At 40.4% G+C, this 20,375-nt stretch overlaps 1 protein-coding gene across 6 annotated transcripts in view; it reads left to right on the forward strand.

Annotated features, from left to right (window-relative positions):
- Window positions 1-17,794, forward strand: part of TOX3 (TOX high mobility group box family member 3) — a 105,381-nt gene extending 87,587 nt beyond the window's left edge. For 4 of the 6 annotated variants that reach the window (XM_026011746.2, XM_072750247.1, XM_072750244.1 and 1 more), the window contains exons 4-8: window positions 5,746-6,015; window positions 10,458-10,685; window positions 12,454-12,534; window positions 16,588-17,325; window positions 17,617-17,794. In XM_026011746.2, coding sequence (XP_025867531.1) covers window positions 5,746-6,015; window positions 10,458-10,685; window positions 12,454-12,534; window positions 16,588-17,325; window positions 17,617-17,652 — 1,353 coding nt within the window. In that variant the 3' untranslated portion in view covers window positions 17,653-17,794. Of the gene's footprint in view, window positions 1-5,745; window positions 6,016-10,457; window positions 10,686-12,453; window positions 12,535-16,587; window positions 17,471-17,616 lie in introns of those variants that run through there. The other 2 variants (XM_072750246.1, XM_072750245.1) reach the window with 1 other exon arrangement.
- Window positions 17,795-20,375: the final 2,581 nt, after the last annotated feature.

A 20,375-nucleotide genomic window follows, 5' to 3' on the forward strand; every position in this document is an offset into this window, starting at 1 on the left:
AGAGGTCTGGCTCAGAGCCTTAGGCAGGCCCCATATTTAGACAGACTACAACAGTGTTGTTTCCTTTTCTTGGTCTTTATTTCGCTTTCTGTTGATCCAGGTGTCCCCTGTTTTTTTTTAATTTGTGCTAGTGATCCAAAGTTTCCTTTTTAGCATAAAATTATTCAGATTTTTTTTTAAATTTTTATTTATTTATGATAGTCACAGAGAGAGAGAGAGAGGCAGAGACACAGGCAGAGGGAGAAGCAGGCTCCATGCACCGGGAGCCCGATGTGGGATTCGATCCCGGGTCTCCAGGATCGCGCCCTGGGCCAAAGGCAGGCGCCAAACCGCTGCGCCACCCAGGGATCCCCAAATTATTCAGATTTTAATAGTTTACTCAAATGCTTAATGTTCAGTGATAGACTGGATTTCAGGCAATTGAAGAAAATGAAGGACTGCTATCAGAAATATCCGTTCCACGGTTTCCTTTTTTAAAACAAAGACAAAGGGGCTCTTTTATTAGGTGGAGAGAGAAGCTGGCCTCAGGTGAGCACTCTTCACAGCAAGACCTACACAAACCATTAAGGCTTTGTTGAATTGTACTGATAGGCAAAGACAAGGCAGTGCGCATCCTGTTATTTTGTGAAGTCCATGGCCTGCCCGTTTAGAAAGACTTGGGTACTCTTCAAAACGTAGGTTAGTGTTAGGATACGGATTTATATTTATATCGTTTATATTATAATCCAATTGTCCTGCCATTGATTTAGATGAGTTGCCCATGAGGTGTGATTAGTTAAGATCTATTGGAATAAATAACCCCACTAGATAGGTACCCAGCCTTTATAGCTACTGTGACATCCTTCTACACTGTGAATAGAATGCAGACTTCCTAGGATAGACTACGAGACTTGTCATTTTATGGCCATTCCTTGCATCTCCAGCTTCCTAACCAGACTTGCTTTTCCTGGCCTGGTAACACTGCCCTTTCCTTTATTTACTCGTGTGCCAGGCCTTTGCATATATTCTCTGCCTTGGATGCTCTTCCCTCTTTTCTAACTTAATAGCTTTTACTGTCCTTTTATACCTCAGCTCTAGTGGGTTACCTCCTCAGGAAGCTTTCCCTGATTACCGCACCTTGCATGATTCAGCTCATTCCCACTTCTCCCATCCACTCCATTTCATTTATCCTCTCATCTATACCGACATCCTTTCCATTTCTCAGGCATGCCAAGCTCTCTTCCACCTCAGACTTTGCACATGCTGTTCCCTCTGCCTGGAACACGATTTCCTTCCCTTCCTTTTCTTGTTGGCTCCTCCGCATCCTCCACAATCCATCTTCCTAAGAAGATGTTTTCCATTATATTTGTCTAATAAGGTCATTCTCAAATGAGGGGGATTTTGCCCTCCACCCCCAGTGGACATTCGCCAATGTCTAGAGACATTTTGCTTGTCACAACCAGGTTGGGGAGGGGAGGTTCCTGGCATCTAGTGTAGCAGAAGCTAGAGATGCTGCTAAGCAGTCAATAATGCACAAGATACTCCTCTCTCAACAGAGAATTATCCAGACCACAGTGTCAATCCTGCTGAGGTTGGGAAACTCTTACCTAGTAACATCAGAGGACAGAATGAGGCCAAAAAGGGACCATGAGTTTTTCCCAAAGGATGAACAGTTTAGGAAATGATACAAGTAAACTCTAGGTATAAAATATAATTGTAAAAGCTACCAGTGTTCAGCTCTTATGTTGGATATAATCATGGCAATCTGTCATAACCCACTAGTTGCTTTGTCTTTCAGTGATCATTGGTAACTCTTTTAAGACTGAATTTAATAAGTGAGAGGTAATGATTTTCAAAAATGCATTAAATTTCCTAGGGCTTTATCTATGACTCTATATTTCCTTATGGTGTCGTGACTACTAGGAGAAATTGCAAGCTATTTTTGAGAAGTATATATGAATTATTCTTGCCTACGCTTTGTCAGAGTAAATTTATTAGTCCATTCTAAATTAGGTTTAATTTGGGTAATGTTGAAAGAATCATGTGCTAGTTTTCTAGTTTTTAAGGATTTGAGCATTGGTATATTCCTTTCTCTGGCCTGGCACATAGCAGGTGCTCAGTAAATACTTTTAAACTAAGTTAACATCTTTCTTTAAGTGGGAATCCTGAGATCAAAGTAAGTGTCTTTCAAAGGTTACCTTTTGTATGGAAAATGATTAGAGCTGTTAAGAATCACCAACTTCACCAAAGTGAGTTGTTAATAATTGGCAGCCCTAAAGGAACTTGAATTTGTAAAGAGTCCCTTTTACCATTAATCTTCTACTGTAATCCTCACACATAGGAAGTTTTTATGGGCTAGCTGTGGACCATGGCAAATGCTAACACATTTTGATGCATCAATTATGTGGTTCAGGAGTTACTTGAAAATGCTTGCGATATCTTTGGTGTATTGTCCTATGGGAGATAAGAAAGATGGGGCCAGCTTGATTGCAGATGTGAAGGCTATGTGTGGATGGCTCGAAGTTTGGAGATGGCCTAGGCCCCACCACTAGTATGCTTCAGGAATGGTCTTCACTCTGTCCCCACTTCAGAAAATCCCCATTAGTTCTCTCTCTTTTTTAAGTGAAGTGTTATGAGCACTCTTGATTTATAAAGTAAATGAATACAGAGTGCTTTCACTGAAGGGGGGTGGGGGTGATGGTGGTAGAGAGCCCGGGGCCCCATTCATCTCTCTCTGTCAACACTTGCCTTTACTGTTGGGCCATGGCTCCCTAGAGCATAGTTTTCCCATCAAACTAGCTCTGTGGCATTGCAGGTAGAATTTACAGAGCTGATGAAGCCAAGAAAACTTACTTTTTGGCCTTTTGTTTGACCATGAGCTCCATCTGGAATGCTGTAGATGGGATAAGTCAAACAACTATCTGTATGTGCTGATTTTCATAGGTATTGGAGCAAAGCAACTTCTGTGTTAATGAGAAAGTTGTGTAAATCAGATCATCCTATTTCATGGTCATGTCAGTCAATTTATTCTTTTACAGTCAGAATTAAAATACTTAATTCAAATGGACTTTGGAGTTTCCTTCTAAATACTTAAAACATCCAGATTTAAATAAGTCTGAAAGGACTTTTAAAATGTATTCTGAAGAACTTAGATGGAGTGTAGAATTAAAAATAAGATAGCTTAAGGGGGGCGGCCCAGGTGGCTCGGTGGTGTAGCACCTGCCTTCAGCCCAGGGCGTGATCCTGGAGACCCGGGATCGAGTCCTCCACATCAGGCTCCTTGCATGGAGCCTGCTTCTCCCTCTGCCTCTCTCTCTCTCTCTCTCTCTCTCTCTCTCTCTCTGTCTCTCATGAATAAATAAATAAAATCTTTAAGAAAAAAAAAAAGATAGCTTAAGGGGCACCTGGCTGGCTCAGTCAGTAGAGCACATGACTCTTAAACTCAGGGTCGTGAGTTCAAGCTCCACGTTGGGAATGGAGCCCACTTAAGAAATAATAACACAACTTAGAAAAAATAAAAAGAAGATAGCTTAATTGCCAGCAGTTGGAGGGTGAAAGTGATGTAAGCAAACAATGGTGGAACTTAAAAAGAACGTGGAAGAGTAGACAGCTCAAAGTTTTGAGGAGAAAAGGCTAAATGAGTGGTAGAATGCTAATCAAAAAAAAAAAAAAAATAGAACAAACTGATAACATAAAACCCACTTCTGTGATACGAGTTTGCAGAGGGACACCTGCCAATAGAATGTGATATTTTAGGAACATTGGAAGAGGAAATGGTTATTGTCAGCGAGACAAGAAAGAGTAGGAGTGTTCTGGTACATGTGACACATTTCCTCAGGGATGCCACAGCAATTTAATAACTCAAATTATTAAGAAATGGGATGTTTATATATTTAAGATGAAACCCTAGCAATTAGATACATGGTTTTAACTACTCATTGGTCTTCTTAACTTTTCCTGACTAAAGTGTGTTTTTATTCATTTTGTGTTTTTATAAATGGAAACATTTAAGATGCTCTCCTCTTTGCCCTTCCAGTTCTACCCCTTATAATGTAACCACTGTTAAAAGTTTAGATAGTCCTTTTTTTGAAAAAGAGGGGGTTAGGGCAGCCCGGGTGGCTCAGCGGTTTAGCGTCTGCCTTAGACCCAGGGCCTGATCCTGGAGACCTGGGATCGAGTCCCGAATCGGGCTCCCTGCATGGAGCCTGCTTCTCCCCCTGCCTGTGTCTCTCCCTCTCTCTCTATTTCTCATGAATAAATAAATAAAATCTTTTAAAAATTAAAAGAGGGGGCTATGCTCTGTAATTTACAATTATGGTACCTTGGCTATCACACTAGGTTACTAGTTCTCAGGTGGAAAATTTTTGCCCCTCAAGGAACAATGCCTGAAAGGTATTTTTGATTGTCATGACTGCTGGGGTGTGGGAAGTTGCTGCTGGCATCTGGTAGAGGCCAGGGTTGCTGTAAACCTCCTACAATGCAAAGGACAGCCCTACAACAGAGAATTATCTGGTTCAAAATGTCAATAGAGCCAAGATTGGAAACTCTGTTCTAAGTCAATACACATAAATCTAATTCATTATTTTAAAATGCTACATAATACTTTGTAGGACAGTAGGTCATAATTTATTCAACTAGTTTCCTATTGATAGCTATGGCTTCTTATTTAGCAGCATTTATATATTTAATATTAAGAAACCAAATGCTCCATTTTAGATATTTACAACTCATTTGTTTCTTTAAAGAGCAAAAATATATCTTATCAGAAAGACTCAAAAAGAAGAACACTTAAAAATTTTTAGGCTTGTGTATAAAATTAGATTCTGGGTCGCTGTGAGTCAAGAGAATTTGGTTTCAGTAAAAATCACAGACTCACACTAAATGACAAGTCTTAAAGTAAGTTGTTTAAAAGCGTGTCTTCATTTTTTGATTCTTTGGAATTAAAACAAGAAAGGCAACAACTCTAAAGCCTTTATATGACTGCCAAAAACAGAAGGCCACTTTTGAAAGGGACTATAGTAACTTTCAGAGAAGCCCATTCTGATGATCACTACCTCCTCCTTATACATATTTTTAAAAATCCATTAATCCATTAAATCATGGTGGGTTAAACGAAAGAAAACAAAGCAGGTTTAAGAAGAAGAAAGTGATATCCAATCCTAAAGACATTGAATGACTTCCAGATGCTACTGACAATGTAATTCAGAATTGGAATGACCCTCTGGTTAACCACAGAGGGTTTTAGAGAAAGGGTGCCCTGAAGCAAACAGATGTTGGCTCTGCGCCTCCCTAAGCCCATCCTCTCTACATGGTCAGATGCACTTCCGGAAGGATAAAATAAAGAACGGATTCGCCTTCCCTCACAGAGCTGGGTAAAGGGGAATGGAACCAGAATGTGTGTGTAAGAAGGATGAGGACCCACTGGTGAGCCAGAAAGGACTGAACCTCTGCTTCAGCCATTTCTTCCTGGTCCGTTTCCTCAAGAAGAAGCAAGAAGAGTTGGAAGTTTTCTTTCTTTGCCAATAGTCTTTTATTATTATTTTTTTAAGTCATCTGTGGACAGTTCCAGAGCAAAATAGCTAGGCTGGATAATTTGGGTTTTGTGTTTTTGACTTTCAGTTTTGGGGCACAAGTCCTTATAGTTCATGAATAGGACCATCATCCTGGAGACCTTTCTAAGGAACTAATGCTAACATTTTCAGCTTGTTGATATTTGGGAAAACTAAGAATTTCTCACCCCACCCTTGTTGTCTGTTGCCTTTTTAGGACCAGAGCCACACACAAGTGCCCCAGTATCGTCAGGATCACTCCTTGATCATGAGGTCCATCGTCCATATGACTGATGCTGCTCGCTCTGGAATCATGCCTCCCACTCAGCTCACCACCATCAATCAGTCTCAGCTCAGTGCCCAGTTGGGGTTGAATTTGGGAGGTGCCAGTATGCCACACACGTCTCCTTCACCACCAGCGAGCAAATCGGCAACCCCTTCCCCTTCCAGCTCCATCAATGAAGAGGATGCTGATGAATCCAACAGAGTAAGTTGACTGCTTTAGTTATATCACCTACTGGAGAATTTGGAATCACCCCATGCTGTGTCTTTGAATTTCACTCATGGTATTATCTTCTTTCTCTTTGTGGATTTGGCTATCATTTAAATTCATGATGGTTTAATTTTTTTCTTCACTCTTTTACTTACTCATTTTCTGTTGAAAGGTATATTCCACTGGACATTGGGAGATCTGGCTTCTTCTACTGGTTGTAAGGCTTTGAACATGTCACTTAACTCTTGTAGGCATGATTTTCCTGTTCTGTGGAAGGGAGAGTTTACACTAGATCCCCCAGGAATTCTGAAGTGCTCTGCTTCTAAGTTAATGTTCGTGTGGATAAGTTTCATCCAGTTAGTTGGCCGAGTCACCGTCATATTGACAGCCTTGCACCTTCTATGATGTGTATCACTTAGTAAGTTCTCATCATTCCACATCTCTGCTTTTGTCGCGGAGGTGACATACATGGTTTGTAAAAACTTAGTTGCTGGGAGGACTTTTCTGAATGCTTAGAAAGGTATTCTGTTTCATTAAAGTTACTTATCCTTGGTATACAATTATGCATTCCTTACTTGTAATATTTTGTACACCTACTCTGTGCTGGGCCTTTTACCTGGTTCTGGGGACATAAAGATTTAAAGAGAATTACTAGCTGTGGGTTTCTCCACTGGGGATGAAAAGCAATGTTTAATACTAGCTCCAGATGTGATTAGAGGTATAATTGATGTATCTGGTGTGCTACGATTGTAATCGATTCTGCTTGGGGAAGTGATTTGAGGAAGACTTTATTGAGAAGGTGATATTTGAATTAGGTCTAAGAGGATACATAAAAGTTTGTGAGGCAGAAGAGAGAGGCCAGCATTCTGGTCGAGGGAGCAATGGAAGTACATGTCAATTTATGAGTATCATGAACAGTTTGATATGAGGAGGAAAGAAATAGGAATTGAAGAAAGCAGTAACTGAAATGTGGTAGCCTTTCTCCTGCAGGTAGTTGAGAGCTGATTAATTATTTGGATAGAGAAGTAGCATAAGCAACTTAATGCTTTAGAAAGATGGCTTTGGCTCTAGAGGGAATGCATTACAAAGGGAGGGACAGGAGGACAGGAAACGGATCAACACTTGTTATGAAGTGTTTCCTTTTAGCACAGGAGTGAATGGACAGGAAGTACCAGATTAGTTGAGACTTGTAAGAGGGAGAACCATGCAGTTTTGGTAATCTACTGGGATTTGAAGGAATGAAGGATAAGTGGGATTTTAGTATGAGAGCCAGCATGGACATTAAGTACATGAGAGAATCAGTGCAGAAAGAGGAGTGTTAACTTTTTCTCCCATGAAGAAGATGAGAGTTTGGCATACTATGGGTTGAATTCAAAGCACCCACATTTGAGTCTAGAACTCAGTTCAGTGGAGGTGGTACTGCAGATCTGAGGATCATCAGCACAGAGATGTGAAGACATGGAAGAAATCAGCATTTCTCAGAGTGTGTAAGGAGCAAGTCAGGGCCAGAGCCCTGAGCATCATTTATTTTTAGGTAGCAAATGGAAGAAGAGGAAGTAGAGAAGGCTGAGAGTGAGGAGGAGGAGGGGAAGGGAGGTTAGAATATACTGCAAGGATTTGAAGATGGAGGGTTTGATCTGTCCCAACATGGTTAGCACGCCACCAGACATCTTAGTACCCCACTGGACATGTTAGCACCTCACTGGAAATGCTAGCACTTCATTGATGTTTTAGCATCCTACTGGACACAGATTGGGTAAATGCACTAACAGTCACTGCTCACACTCACAGGGATTTCTGTTAAGGTGAAGTGAGAAACAATAATTATAAAGAAACTCAAGAGATGTGAATGAATAAGGCCCAGCTGAGTTACAACCGGCCATAGCACAATTCAAACGGATTCCTTCCATTTCACTCACCATTCCCACTCATCTTCTACTCCCTTTTGTCCCACGCTGAAATTGTCCTGGCTAAGGAGAAACTTATCTGGGACTCCTTGCTTCCTCCATTTTATTTTATTTTATTTATTTTATTTTATTTTATTTTATTTTATTTTATTTTATTTTATTTATTTATTTATTTATTTATTTATTTATTTATTTATTTATTTATTGCTTCCTCCATTTTAAGCAGAGGTCTAGGTTTTGTGTAAAGGCAAAGAATCCAGTTTGTTATCTTTGAAGCAACTGAGCTGAGAAAGAAAGATTAAAATGATCGTTGATGGTGTCTCTTCGGGAGAAAACTCTCTCCACCTTTCCCGACACTCTTCAGTCAGTTACATACAGGTTTATTTAGAAAATTAATTCTGAGCTTTTGTTTAAACTGGGAGATTCTTCATTTCGGGTTTATTCTTAAAAGGTAATGATGATTAGGGAAAGTCATGGTTGTCCAAGGAAGCTATCAAAGGTTGTCACCCCTGGAATGCTGTTTTACAGGGAGCGTGAGACCGAGCTCTTCTTCTTTTGAAAAGGCTGCCCTGGAAATGACTTTCACCTTGCCATCGGTCAGGGCATTGTTGGTGAAAACAGTGCCAGCTTGTCTTCCAGGAAAACAATATTAGTTGTTTGACTCAATTAGAAAAATCTGTGTCTCTGGATTTTTTTTCGTGGGGCTAAAGCAGTCTTTTTTCACTGAAGGAAACGGTGGCCCCCATTGAAGCTCTAATTGAAAAACATCTGAGTCCCTTACAAGTTCAGATTCTTTAGGTAGAATTAAACAAGTCATGCTTATGCTGAGAATTTAGGGAAAAAAAGTCCATTGCAAGTTACTGAATTCTTCGTGTGAGCTAATGAAAGATGGCATTTTGGAGAAGAGCTGAGATGTGCCTCACCACCCTGTGAAGTGTGAGAACTACTTGTATGAATTACATATGTTGTTATCACTCAGGTGGAGCATGTGATCAGCCCACCCAGAGGTGGACTCAGGGTTTCCCGACACTCTGAGGGTCCAGAGCTCTCAGAGACCAGTTACTTCTCAGTTTTCTAAGAATTTTAGTAATTGGATTATGTTCCAAATGACTCTCATTCAGAAAGTAATGATGCTCTTGGAAAGTTTGAATTTAGGATTCGAGACTCAAGGCCATTAAAAACCTATCTGTTAGTAACTGGAGTCTCTCTGTTGATCTTCCTCATGGGCTGGCTTTTAAAACCGATTTTGTCAAACATTTCAGCACTCTCGATGGAAGTTAACTTCAGTACAGTCATATTGTAATCAACGAGGATACCACAAGGCTGATCCATCTTTTTTCCTACTTCTCTAATAAGTATATTATATGATCATGGAAATTAGATGATGGGAGTAGCAGGTGAATCTGGAGCTCAGTGATAGATAAATGTGGGGAGTTATACCCGTGTCATTCCCGTGGCTTTGAGCTCAGAGAGTTAAGGTAAATATATGTGAGGTATTTACTGTCCCTACGGCAGTGTGCTTCTGAACAGAGTTACTTTCCATATGACTATTTTCTTAGCAGTCTTCTTTTTAGTTTTGGTGATTTTAAGTATCAATGATTGCTCTTGTACAAGTTTTTAATTTTATTTATTTATTTTTTAAGATTTTATTTATTTATTCATGATAGACATAGAGAGAGAGAGGTAGAGACACAGGCAGAGGGAGAAGCAGGCTCCATGCCGGGAGCCCAACGCGGGACTCGATCCCAGGACTCGATCCCGGGACTCCAGGATCGCGCCCTGGGCCAAAGGCAGGCGCTAAACCGCTGAGCCACCCAGGGATCCTCAGGTTTTTAATTTTAATGAAGAATATTAGTTTCTTCTTTATCTCCAGCTAAAGGAGTTTTGCATTTTTTATATTTCTTGTTATCCTGTTCTTTTGAAAGTTATCATTACTTAAAGAAATAAAGATGACCTTTCTTTTATTGTACAAACTTAAGGATTGTCTCCATTCTGGAGACCCATGAGCAAGGTAGCATTCTGGTAAAATAAAAAAAAATGAAGCTTCGAAAAATTGATTCAAACTGATCATGTATATATATATGGCATGTGACTATGGCAAGGTTCCTCATTTAAAATATCTGAATATGCTCACATCCCAGATTACTTAGATTTACTTCTAAAACTTCTGAAAATATAAAATATTGTATATGTACACATTAATGCATATATATATATACACATATGCACACACTTCATTGCCTGGTACAGAGTGTTCTGTTTCTCATTACTCATAATTGCTATTTAGAGCATATGTTGTGAATATATTGAAGATACTTCTGGGTCTCATTAATCAATGTTCTAAATGCTAATCTCTGCTGTCCAGTTAACTCTAAGAAAACTCACCCCTCCCCTGCTTTTGCCAGGGATTGGTCTGTTGATGAATCTGCTGACTAAAACCTTAAAAGAACAGTGGCGGACCTGGGTAGGTCTTGCCACCTTCACTGCAGATGTACATTCTAGGCAGTGAATTTTCTTCCTGCTTTGCAGGCCATTGGAGAGAAAAGAGCTGCTCCAGATTCTGGCAAGAAGCCCAAGACTCCAAAGAAAAAGAAAAAGAAAGACCCCAACGAGCCCCAGAAGCCAGTGTCTGCATATGCCCTGTTTTTCAGGGACACACAGGCTGCAATTAAAGGGCAAAACCCCAATGCAACCTTTGGAGAGGTCTCAAAAATCGTCGCATCTATGTGGGATAGCCTTGGGGAAGAGCAAAAGCAGGTGAGGTGAAGAAGATCCAGCACACGTCTGTATATGAAAAGGTTTCCAGAGTATTTCATACACCTTTTTTTTTTCTTTTTTTAAAAAGATTTTATTTATTTGAGAGAGAATGTGAGGGGGGTAAGGTGGGCAGAGGGGTTGAGAGAAGCAGGCTCAGGGCTCCATCCCAGGACTCTAGGATTGTGCCCTGAGTCAAAAGTAGATGCTTCACCGACTGAGCCACCCAGGCTCCCCTCATACTTTTTCTGAGTGAACTTTCACTTAATCTGACTGTTTCTCATCAGGACCTTTCTAAGCTATGGAATTTAGAAACACAGTTGTATAAATCCAAGCCCCTCCCAGCTATATAGATTTCTCTGCCCCCCCGCCCCCATCTTAAGAGTATGTGTTCAGAACCCATTCAGAGGAGAAATGGGGAAATTTGGGCAGCATCCTGCACACATGAACTTTTGATGATCATCTTTTCATTTTAAATAATGAGGAATTTGCCCTCTTTATTCAGAAAGGGCACTACAAAGGGATTAGGTCCATCCCCCACCCCTTGCCTTTTCTTTGATCATCTGTCCGGACCCTTGTGCTGTCCTGGTGGGTTTCCAAACTTTGAAGACCAACCCCCACCCCACCCCCACCCCCCCACCCCGCCTCCACGAGTCTCATTATTGTGACTGGGCATTTGAAATTTTATTCCAAGTTCATTTGAAAGCTCGACCATATGAGAGGTATGGGGAGACTAGCCAAGCTGGTGGGAGATAACTTCCTTAGGGGCCTCGACTCCTGGGCCTCCCCCTTGTCCTCCTCACAAATGAAGAGGAAGAAGGGGTTCCTTGCTCCTTGCATGAAACTCCCAATGACCATTTGTAGGAGTGGACGTTGTATGTCCTCAGTCAGGACATATATTACCTATCTTAGTAATAAAATAGAATAACCATCTCAGGAATGAAACGTGGAAGAAAACTCTTGATTTTTCTTTACAAATCATGACCTCATTCCTACTAGCTTGGGATGATGCAGCTATAGAACTTGCCCATTTGCTGTGAGCTTATTGTTGTATGTGGCACAGTGATTTTCTGCCCCAGAAATGTAATCCTCAGGGACTGGCAAACTGCTACATCTTTTAACTCTGGAGAGAAAGATGGTTGCGCTTTGGTCTAACACACAGCCATCAGACACCATTAAGAAAAGGAAGCGCACATCACATTTAACATATTGGGATTTGTTTATGTAACTCATTGACCTCACTAATGGAAATTTCTTATCTTTTAACTATTTCTGGCTTTTTTTTTTCTTCAAAAGAAAACCAAGGTGGTTTCATCTTTTTCTCTTGTGTTTTAACACACCGTACCTGTTGTTGGTTTTTTAATCCTCTGATTCAGTGCCAGTGAGAAATATGGATAAGGGAAAGAAGACACTGATGGAGAAACTCGTGATTTTCTGTAATTTGAACCATTTGTAGCCAATTTGACTCTTCTTGCTACCTTATCTGCTGCCTGAGCATGAGGCCCTCAGCTGTTTCTCTCAAGGCATCTGTGCTACAACCGGAAATCTCTTTTCATTTATAATCGTAAACATCAAAATTGTGCTCCCAGTGGAGATAGCAGGGTTTTAATATTTCTGTGTGTGAGTGTGTGTGTGTGTTCACATTTAAAACTCAAAGCCACAGAGACCAGTGATTTAGGTGAGTTATGTTGTGACCTCATTTGTGCAGCCGTCATTTTGTGGCTGAGAATTTGTATGCTAGAGGTGGTGCTAATTGTGGTCTTTTTTATAGGTTTATAAAAGGAAAACAGAAGCTGCCAAAAAGGAATACCTGAAGGCCTTGGCTGCATACCGGGCCAGCCTCGTTTCGAAGGTAAACCTGTGCAGGGAAAGCCAGTCTCTGAGTCCCCATGTTGAAAACAAGCACCCCCCATCCCCCACAACACACCAAGCATTGAAAACATAAAGGCAGCTCCCTTTGGAGTTGACCCAAAAAGGGATCTTGAACAACTCATAAACCTAACTTGTTTCCGTTAGAGGTGACCACAGTGATGGCACACACACAAAAATAGGAGTTAGTTTAAGCTGCTGAGTCTCAAATGTTTCCAGAAGATTCACTGCTGTCTCTTTCTGTGTGATGAAACTATTTAACAAACACCAATATGAAAGACGAATCTTCAATAGCCTCTTATTTTTACTCTTTGTCCAGGATTGAGATCTGTGAGAATGTCCTCTCTTTCAACGGGGGTTGTTTGGTCCTATTTGGGACATCCTATCATAAATTCTCCAATTTATTGTATTACTGTAATAGGGGATGTTGCATTTTGACCAAACTGTTCCACATCATATAAATAAATAAACCTCATGATTATTTAAAATAAAACTATGCTTCAAGTACTTAAAAAAAAAGACGTGTATATGTATTATACATAGAGTATAAAATGGACCCTGATGTATTATAAAATGCACCAGTATCCCAAAGCAAATGTCAGCCTAGATTATTATTACCTTGATCCAAAAGGAGCATGAGCTATTAGGTTATATTTTAACATTTAATTAACTTTGTCTTTAGCCTTCCTAGAATTTAGAGAGGCTTTGGGGAGAATAATTTGAACTAATGTTTTTGTTCTTGATGTATTTCCTCTGGCAACTGGGGATCCCATTCCATTGTCATGCTTATTGCCTCAAGTACCACATTGGGCTACAGGGCATCATCCGTGTTGCTGGCAAAGCCATTTAAACAGAGTTTAATTCCTTTTTTTCTCTCTTCACCTGAGCTCTTTCTTTATATTAAGATCTACCCCTGGCAGCTGCTCAAGTCAGATCAGGAGAGGTCCTTTTTTTTTTTTTTTTTTTTTTTTTTTTTTTTTTTTTTTCTGTCAGCAGTGAGGACACCTTCCCCTTCGTTTGAAACAGAAACATTCATCAGGTCAATAGCAAAACCTTTTTCTGAGATGCTGGAAGACACACATTATAAGATGTACTAGTTCTGGCCTCAAATTTGCATATTGGCAGCAAATGGCCAGATGTGTGGGCTATAGATGTTAAGAATGGAGGTATATAGTTGGCTGATTAGATAGGGTGTCACAAATAGAGGAACAGTGTGCATGTACTTCCTAAGTGGATCATTTATTCATTCATTTACCCAGAAGTAGGGAATAGGTGATCTTGGTACATTAGAGTATGAAATATTGACCACACATGGATTTCAGCCAAGAGCCAGTATCTCAAAAGGCACTCGGGAAAGAGCAACCACGATTGGGCTAATTGAGCCTATGACTGATATAGAAGGGATACCTTTAAAAGTTATACACTGGGTACCAGAATCAGGATTCAAAAGTATCACCAAATGGAATTCAGCGGTTCCCAAAAACCAATAGGATAGAATTTTAAAGAGTTTTAAATTGAAAAGGATGTTTGTTGGGGGGCTTTTGGTTTTTTTGTTTTGTTTTGTTTTGTTTTCATTAAGTTAGTGTAGTTTGAGAGCATCCTTAATTGATATTCAGAGCCCTGGCAGGTAACTAAAATAGTCCTTGAAGCATAAGCGCAAAGTAATTTCAGTCTGAGCCAAAAGTGTAAAATAGCTTCTAATGTGGTGATCTCACAGGAAGTAGAATCTAATTGTACAGTGTGATGATTAGACCACATCTGAAGAATTGATTTCATTCTGGAGCCCATGATTTAAAGAGAGATGGTAACCAACAGAAAGCCCATCTGGAGGGTTGCCTCCATGATGGTGAGGACTGAAAATCAGACCATATTCAAATAATTAAACGAATCAGGGAGACAAGGATTCGAGGGCATATGATCTTGGAACTCAAGTGAAGGGCCATCATGTGGGAAGCCTAAGTTTGAACTCTGTGTCCCAGATAGAAGATCTCATCCATTAAGTGAGGTCTCATCCAGGAGGTGAGGTCTCGTCCAAGAGGTAAGGTCTTGTCCAAGCAGTGAGGTCATAGGCAGCAAAATTTCAGCCTTCATTAGAATCATAAATAGGGTTGCATTATATTTGCACTTAACTTATGCCCCTACATTCAGAGCCTAGGCCCCTTCTCTTAAGATGTGTCTCTGCTATTACTTTTAATCTTCCCAACAACCAACAAAAATTAGTAAGAGCTTAATATTAAAACATAAGGGAGTAAATGGAGCAGGCAAGCAGGGCCTCTTTCCACTCATCTGCTCATTTCTATTTGCTTCTAGGGTGGCATCTTAAGGGCACACTGGGGTGATTGCCCAGGGGCCTAAATGTGGACTTCCATAGTAGTTTCATCCTTAAGACTACCTGGGTAATTTTTAACATTAGAGTATATAAGAATTATTTTCATGTTTGTACGGATGACCCTGTGTATTTTACCTGATGGGTGATTTAATTTTTTTTTAAAGGCGATCAGTGAGTTTTTGCAGGTTTCTTCCTACCTTAGACTTAAAATGTACCCCTCCAGTAGGAATGCAATCCCACCAAACCTCTGCACAAAACCATAGCTGTCCACTGATAGATGGTGCTTCCCAGAGATAGTGTGTTCAAACAGAAGCCATCAACAATGGCTTCTCCTACATGAAGTGATTTTCAATACAAGATCACCCTTCAGTTTCCTTCTAATGGTAGATTTTTTAAATGTGAGTAATAAAAATCTGGAAATAAATAGTATCCTTGAAGAGAGTGGACCTCAGCTGTATGTCTCCAAGGTGCTCCCACTAACCCCCTCCCAAAGCACCCAATTTTATGAAGAATAAGAGAAAAAAATAGAGCAATCATGGCAATCATTGTTGTATGAGTAAAAGTTTTTATTTTTGTGGAGATAATTATAATTACTTAAAAATAAATAATTATTTTTAGCACAGAATTAATAGGTCATTTCTCTCTATGTTAAGCCTCAAATCAGATCACTTGTTTATCTTATGACAGCTTATTCATCAGCCAAATGTTGAAATCTGGAGATCTTTGAAAATATTGGATAAACTAAAACTTTTCTTAGGTTGTAAAATACTCTCATTTAGTATCTCTGAGGAATTCAGTTACATTTTTCTTATATTCAGGTGAACACTTGTCATACACAGCCATGTAAGTACAGAGCCTTGATGTTTTTGAGTAGTGGTTTTCTGGTCACAGTAATTGTTAATTCATGAAAATTGCTAACATTTACTAAATGCTTCTGTGGGCCAGGCACTATTCTAAATTCTTAACAAACATGAGTTAGTTTAATTCTCACAACCTCTGTATAAGGCAAAAGCCATAAAACCCCATTTTATGGGTAAGGAAACTGAGGAACAGATGGGTGTATTAACTTGTCCAGAGTCACAGAGTTGTTAAGTGGTAGAGTGGGATTTGAACTCAGGCAGTTGCTACTCTCTTGTCTTTCAGTATGATTCTTAGTGATGAGAGTTAGCTCAGACTTAACTGCTGAAGACATGTTGTTCTTGAACAAGTGTATCAGTTACCTTTGCTACATCATGCTGTGTAACAACCAGCCCCAAAGCCCGGTGACTTAAACAGAACAGCATTTACCTCAGAAGGGGCCAGGGAACTGGCTAGTTCCTCGATTTAGGCCTGGCAAGATCCACTAGTCCTGCTCGTTGGTCTGCATGGAGGTTGGCCAGGCCTGGGCTTGTTCACATATGTGGCAGTTAGCTGGCTGGCTTTTGAGTGGTGACTGGGCCACGTGCCCCTTATCTCGCACAGGGTGACCGCAGATTCCCAAAGCGACTGCAAGAGCTCAGGGCCAGCCCAGATCCCAGGAGTAGGGAATTTGATGCTACCTCTGGGGGAGGGGAAGCTAAAAAGTCACATGACAAGAGACTCTAGTACAGGGAAGAAGGAATGATGGCAGTCACTTTTTAAAATCCATTTACGATACTTAAAAACATTTAAATAACAGCCAGTCCTTGGGTATCTTAATATTTGGGGATTTTCTCCTCCACGATGCAGGCTGCTGCTGAATCCGCAGAAGCCCAGACCATCCGCTCTGTCCAGCAGACCCTGGCGTCCACCAATCTGACATCCTCGCTCCTCCTCAACCCTCCGCTGTCGCAACATGGAACCGTGTCAGCCTCCCCTCAGACTCTCCAACAATCACTCCCTCGGTCGATCGCCCCCAAACCCCTAACCATGAGACTCCCCATGAACCAGATTGTCACATCGGTCACCATCGCAGCCAACATGCCATCGAACATTGGGGCCCCGCTGATAAGCTCCATGGGAACGACCCTGGTGGGCTCAACGTCCTCCACCCAAGTAAGCCCTTCCGTGCAAACCCAACAGCATCAGCTGCAGCAGCTGCAGCAGCAGCAGCAACAGCAACAGCAGCAGCAGCAGATGCAGCAGATGCAGCAGCAGCAACTGCAGCAGCACCAGATGCATCAGCAGATCCAGCAGCAGATGCAACAACAGCATTTCCAGCACCACATGCAGCAGCACCTGCAGCAGCAGCAGCATCTCCAGCAGCAGATCAGCCAGCAGCAGCAGCTGCAGCAGCAGCTGCAGCAGCACATCCAGCTGCAGCAGCTGCAGCACCTGCAGCACCCGTCCCAGCCTTCGCCCCGGCAGCACTCCCCCGCCACCTCCCAGATGACATCGCCCCTCCCCGCCATCGGGAGCCCCCAGCCGGCCTCCCAGCAGCACCAGTCGCAAATACAGGCCCAGACACAGACTCAAGTACTGTCACAGGTCAGTATTTTCTGAAGACGGCCCGCGGCGGGCAGGTGCAGGTGCGTTCAGAGGCGGGCGCCCGGAGGAGGCGGTGGAGGAGGGCTCGCCCGCCGTCCGCCGCAGCCTGTAAGTTGCTGTTGGCGATGCCGAAATGTGTAACAGATCACATGGTCCTCTCAAGTGTCTATTAGATAGGCAATAAGAACACAGTGTAGCTGAGTACCATCTCCTAGCTGACTATAAATCACTTTGTTCCTAAACAAGAGAAGCTGTGCTCTTTTATGTGATGCCTTTTTTTTATTTATTCAGGCTATATACCTACAATATGTGAATCAAACCGTTTAATGAATCCTGGGACATACTGAGGACTGTAACCTGGCCTCTCTGAGTCATAGAAAATGGCCTTATTTCCCCAGAAGTGAATAAACCACACTTCGAGGCTATTCGAACTTCCGGAGCCCTAAAAATAAAAAGCACAGTCGTAATTACCTGAAATACGGAGATCCAGTTTCATACAAACATTTGTATGACGTGAATAGTTGATGGCATTTTTTTGTCATGAAAAAAAAAATAATGTAAATCACAGACTTTTGCCAAAGCTCTTATTTTTTTTTCCTAAATCTCTCCAGAAAAGAAAAAAAAAATGCAAGTGATTAGATTCCATTACTGACTCATTTCCACTTTTTTTAACCCATGACTTCTCCAAATCAAACCACAGTATATGTTGTAACGATATCTATGGCCACTGTTAGCCCATCATACTCATTCCAATTAGAAGAAAAGAATGTGAATATTATATTCTGTGTTTTGAGTGACAAGTTTCGAAAAATAAAAACACTGTATTTTTAAAAAGGGAAATGCACTTAAATGAAAACAGTTATTACAAAAAGTTAAGATTTAAAAAAAATGCAAGAGTTTTTATTATGATGTGATACCGGTAGAATATTTAAAAGACGCACCACATCTGAATAATCAATGTAAATATTTTCTTTCAAAGTTGTAAGTTTTCATATCATGTGTTGTAAAGTTTTCATAAACGAGGCTTTAACGTAAACACTGGTGACATAAACCATTCATTGCTACGTTGCTTATTGTGTTTTTATGCTGTTTTATACTTTTTTATGAGTTATGATAGCAGCAATTAAGTTGTTTGTATTTTGCTTAACTAAAACAAAAATGCTTTTATCTTGCTATAGAATAAACACATTTCAGTAAAAACCGTGGACTGTATTTTGATGCAACAACCAGGAAAATGTTCACTTTTCAAATAAAATGATATGTCAAATTTCACTTTGGGTTCCTTGAATACGTATATGATGGGAAAAGACGCCACATACACACCAGCTTTTACTTGGGCCAAAGCATCATCCTCTGTGTTCATTTGGCAATAGGATGTTCGTTGCTAAGAATTTGGATTGTATGGCCCAAGCCCAGGACCTCTTTAAAAAATCAGAAATATTTTTTTAATGATCCTTTTGTTAAGATGCAAGTGGCAAGGTAAGTACAGAGGGAGAAGCAATTGTCTTCTGTGTGGGGCTAGAACTAGCCGGCATTGTGTTGTTATTGCTATTAAAAAGGACGGTGAAAATAATTATTTCAGTGTTCATTTCTTCCCCCCCTTTTCTTGCTCTGTAGTGGCTCCTCTTTGAGAACAGTGTGACCACTATCCCCAGTTGTCTTGCATGATTAATTACAGCATCTGTCCTGTCAGAAGCTATAATGAAGAGGTCTTGATAAAAATTGCAAATTACCACTGGCAACAGTCTTAAACTGCTTATGATAAAATGAAAATTAAAAACAGCAAGTGTCAACCCTGACCAGAATCCTAATCTGGCAAAAATGAGGGTGTGGGTTATGGTGTCCATAGCTCCCGTGTGCAAGGCATTCAGAAATAATGGGATATAGATTCCTCAAAGTTGTTGTTGTATTTCAAAGAATATTTACTGTATGTTGTGGGCTATGAATAATGAATTTGGCTTTCAATATTTCATAATCCTCTCGTACTCTGTATTATGTACAAATATTGAACAGCAAGAGATTCTAATTATAAATTTATAGATTTCTTGCTGTAGAAAAATTTATGTCTAAATTGAAGCTTTTCATAAGATGTATTAGTTGACAGGTATCAGTGTTCAAACAGTCTTAGAATGATGCCTAATCACATCTACAAGGAGGCAATTGTGTTCCACAAAGAAATGATCTGCTTGCCTCAGACCCATCAGAAGCCGAGCTGATGGTAAGAGATTTTCTGTGAATTGAAACTAACATTACATAACAATAAGAACCATTTTATATTCTGTTGTGAAACCTTTAGACAAATGTCTTCAAAATTAATTGCTAAACTACATGTGACAGTAATTGTGTATTAGTTCTGTCATTGTCATTTTGAAAACCCATGAAGTATTGCTTGGAAAAAAATGTCACTAGTGATAAGACTTAATTGCAAGCGAAGTCTGTTTTCAACTGTTTGCAGTTAGAGGCAGGTGTTGTAACATCTCTTAAATGATTTTATAAATCTTGGGTTTTATCACATTTGATTAAATGCTGCTAAGCCGCTGACGGTCAATTTCAAGGAAAAAAAAATAGTTTAATTACTACAGTTTAAGAAAATTAATCATCAGGCAAAACTGTATGTTTAAAATGTCAAAAGGCTTGAATCATGAAAACAATTCTCCAACCTTGTCACCAGATTATTTTTCTCAGGACTCGCCAAAGCATATTATGAATCAACTTGCATTTCAGTGTATACATGGGACTGATTCCTATTCCTGAGACCATCAGTAAGTACCTGCTGTACTTCTTTTTTTGTTGTTACAGGTCAGAAATAAGTCAGGGCAATGAAAAATAGGCATGAGAAATGTCGTATCTGATTAGTGGGCTTTCTAAATGGTGTAACTACCTTTCCTCTTAAATGGTCTCGAGACATTAACAAAGCGCCGGTGCACCGCCCACCTCTACCGAGCACACCTTTCCTCTCCCCCTGCCTGGTGCCCATTATTTTATTACTCCGGCTAAACATGTTCCCTTTTTTGCATTAACCGGTACTGCCGTATGACGGAGGAGCATAA

Source organism: Vulpes vulpes, chromosome 2 (genome assembly GCF_048418805.1).
Source record: "Vulpes vulpes isolate BD-2025 chromosome 2, VulVul3, whole genome shotgun sequence".
Classification (NCBI taxonomy): domain Eukaryota; kingdom Metazoa; phylum Chordata; class Mammalia; order Carnivora; family Canidae; genus Vulpes; species Vulpes vulpes.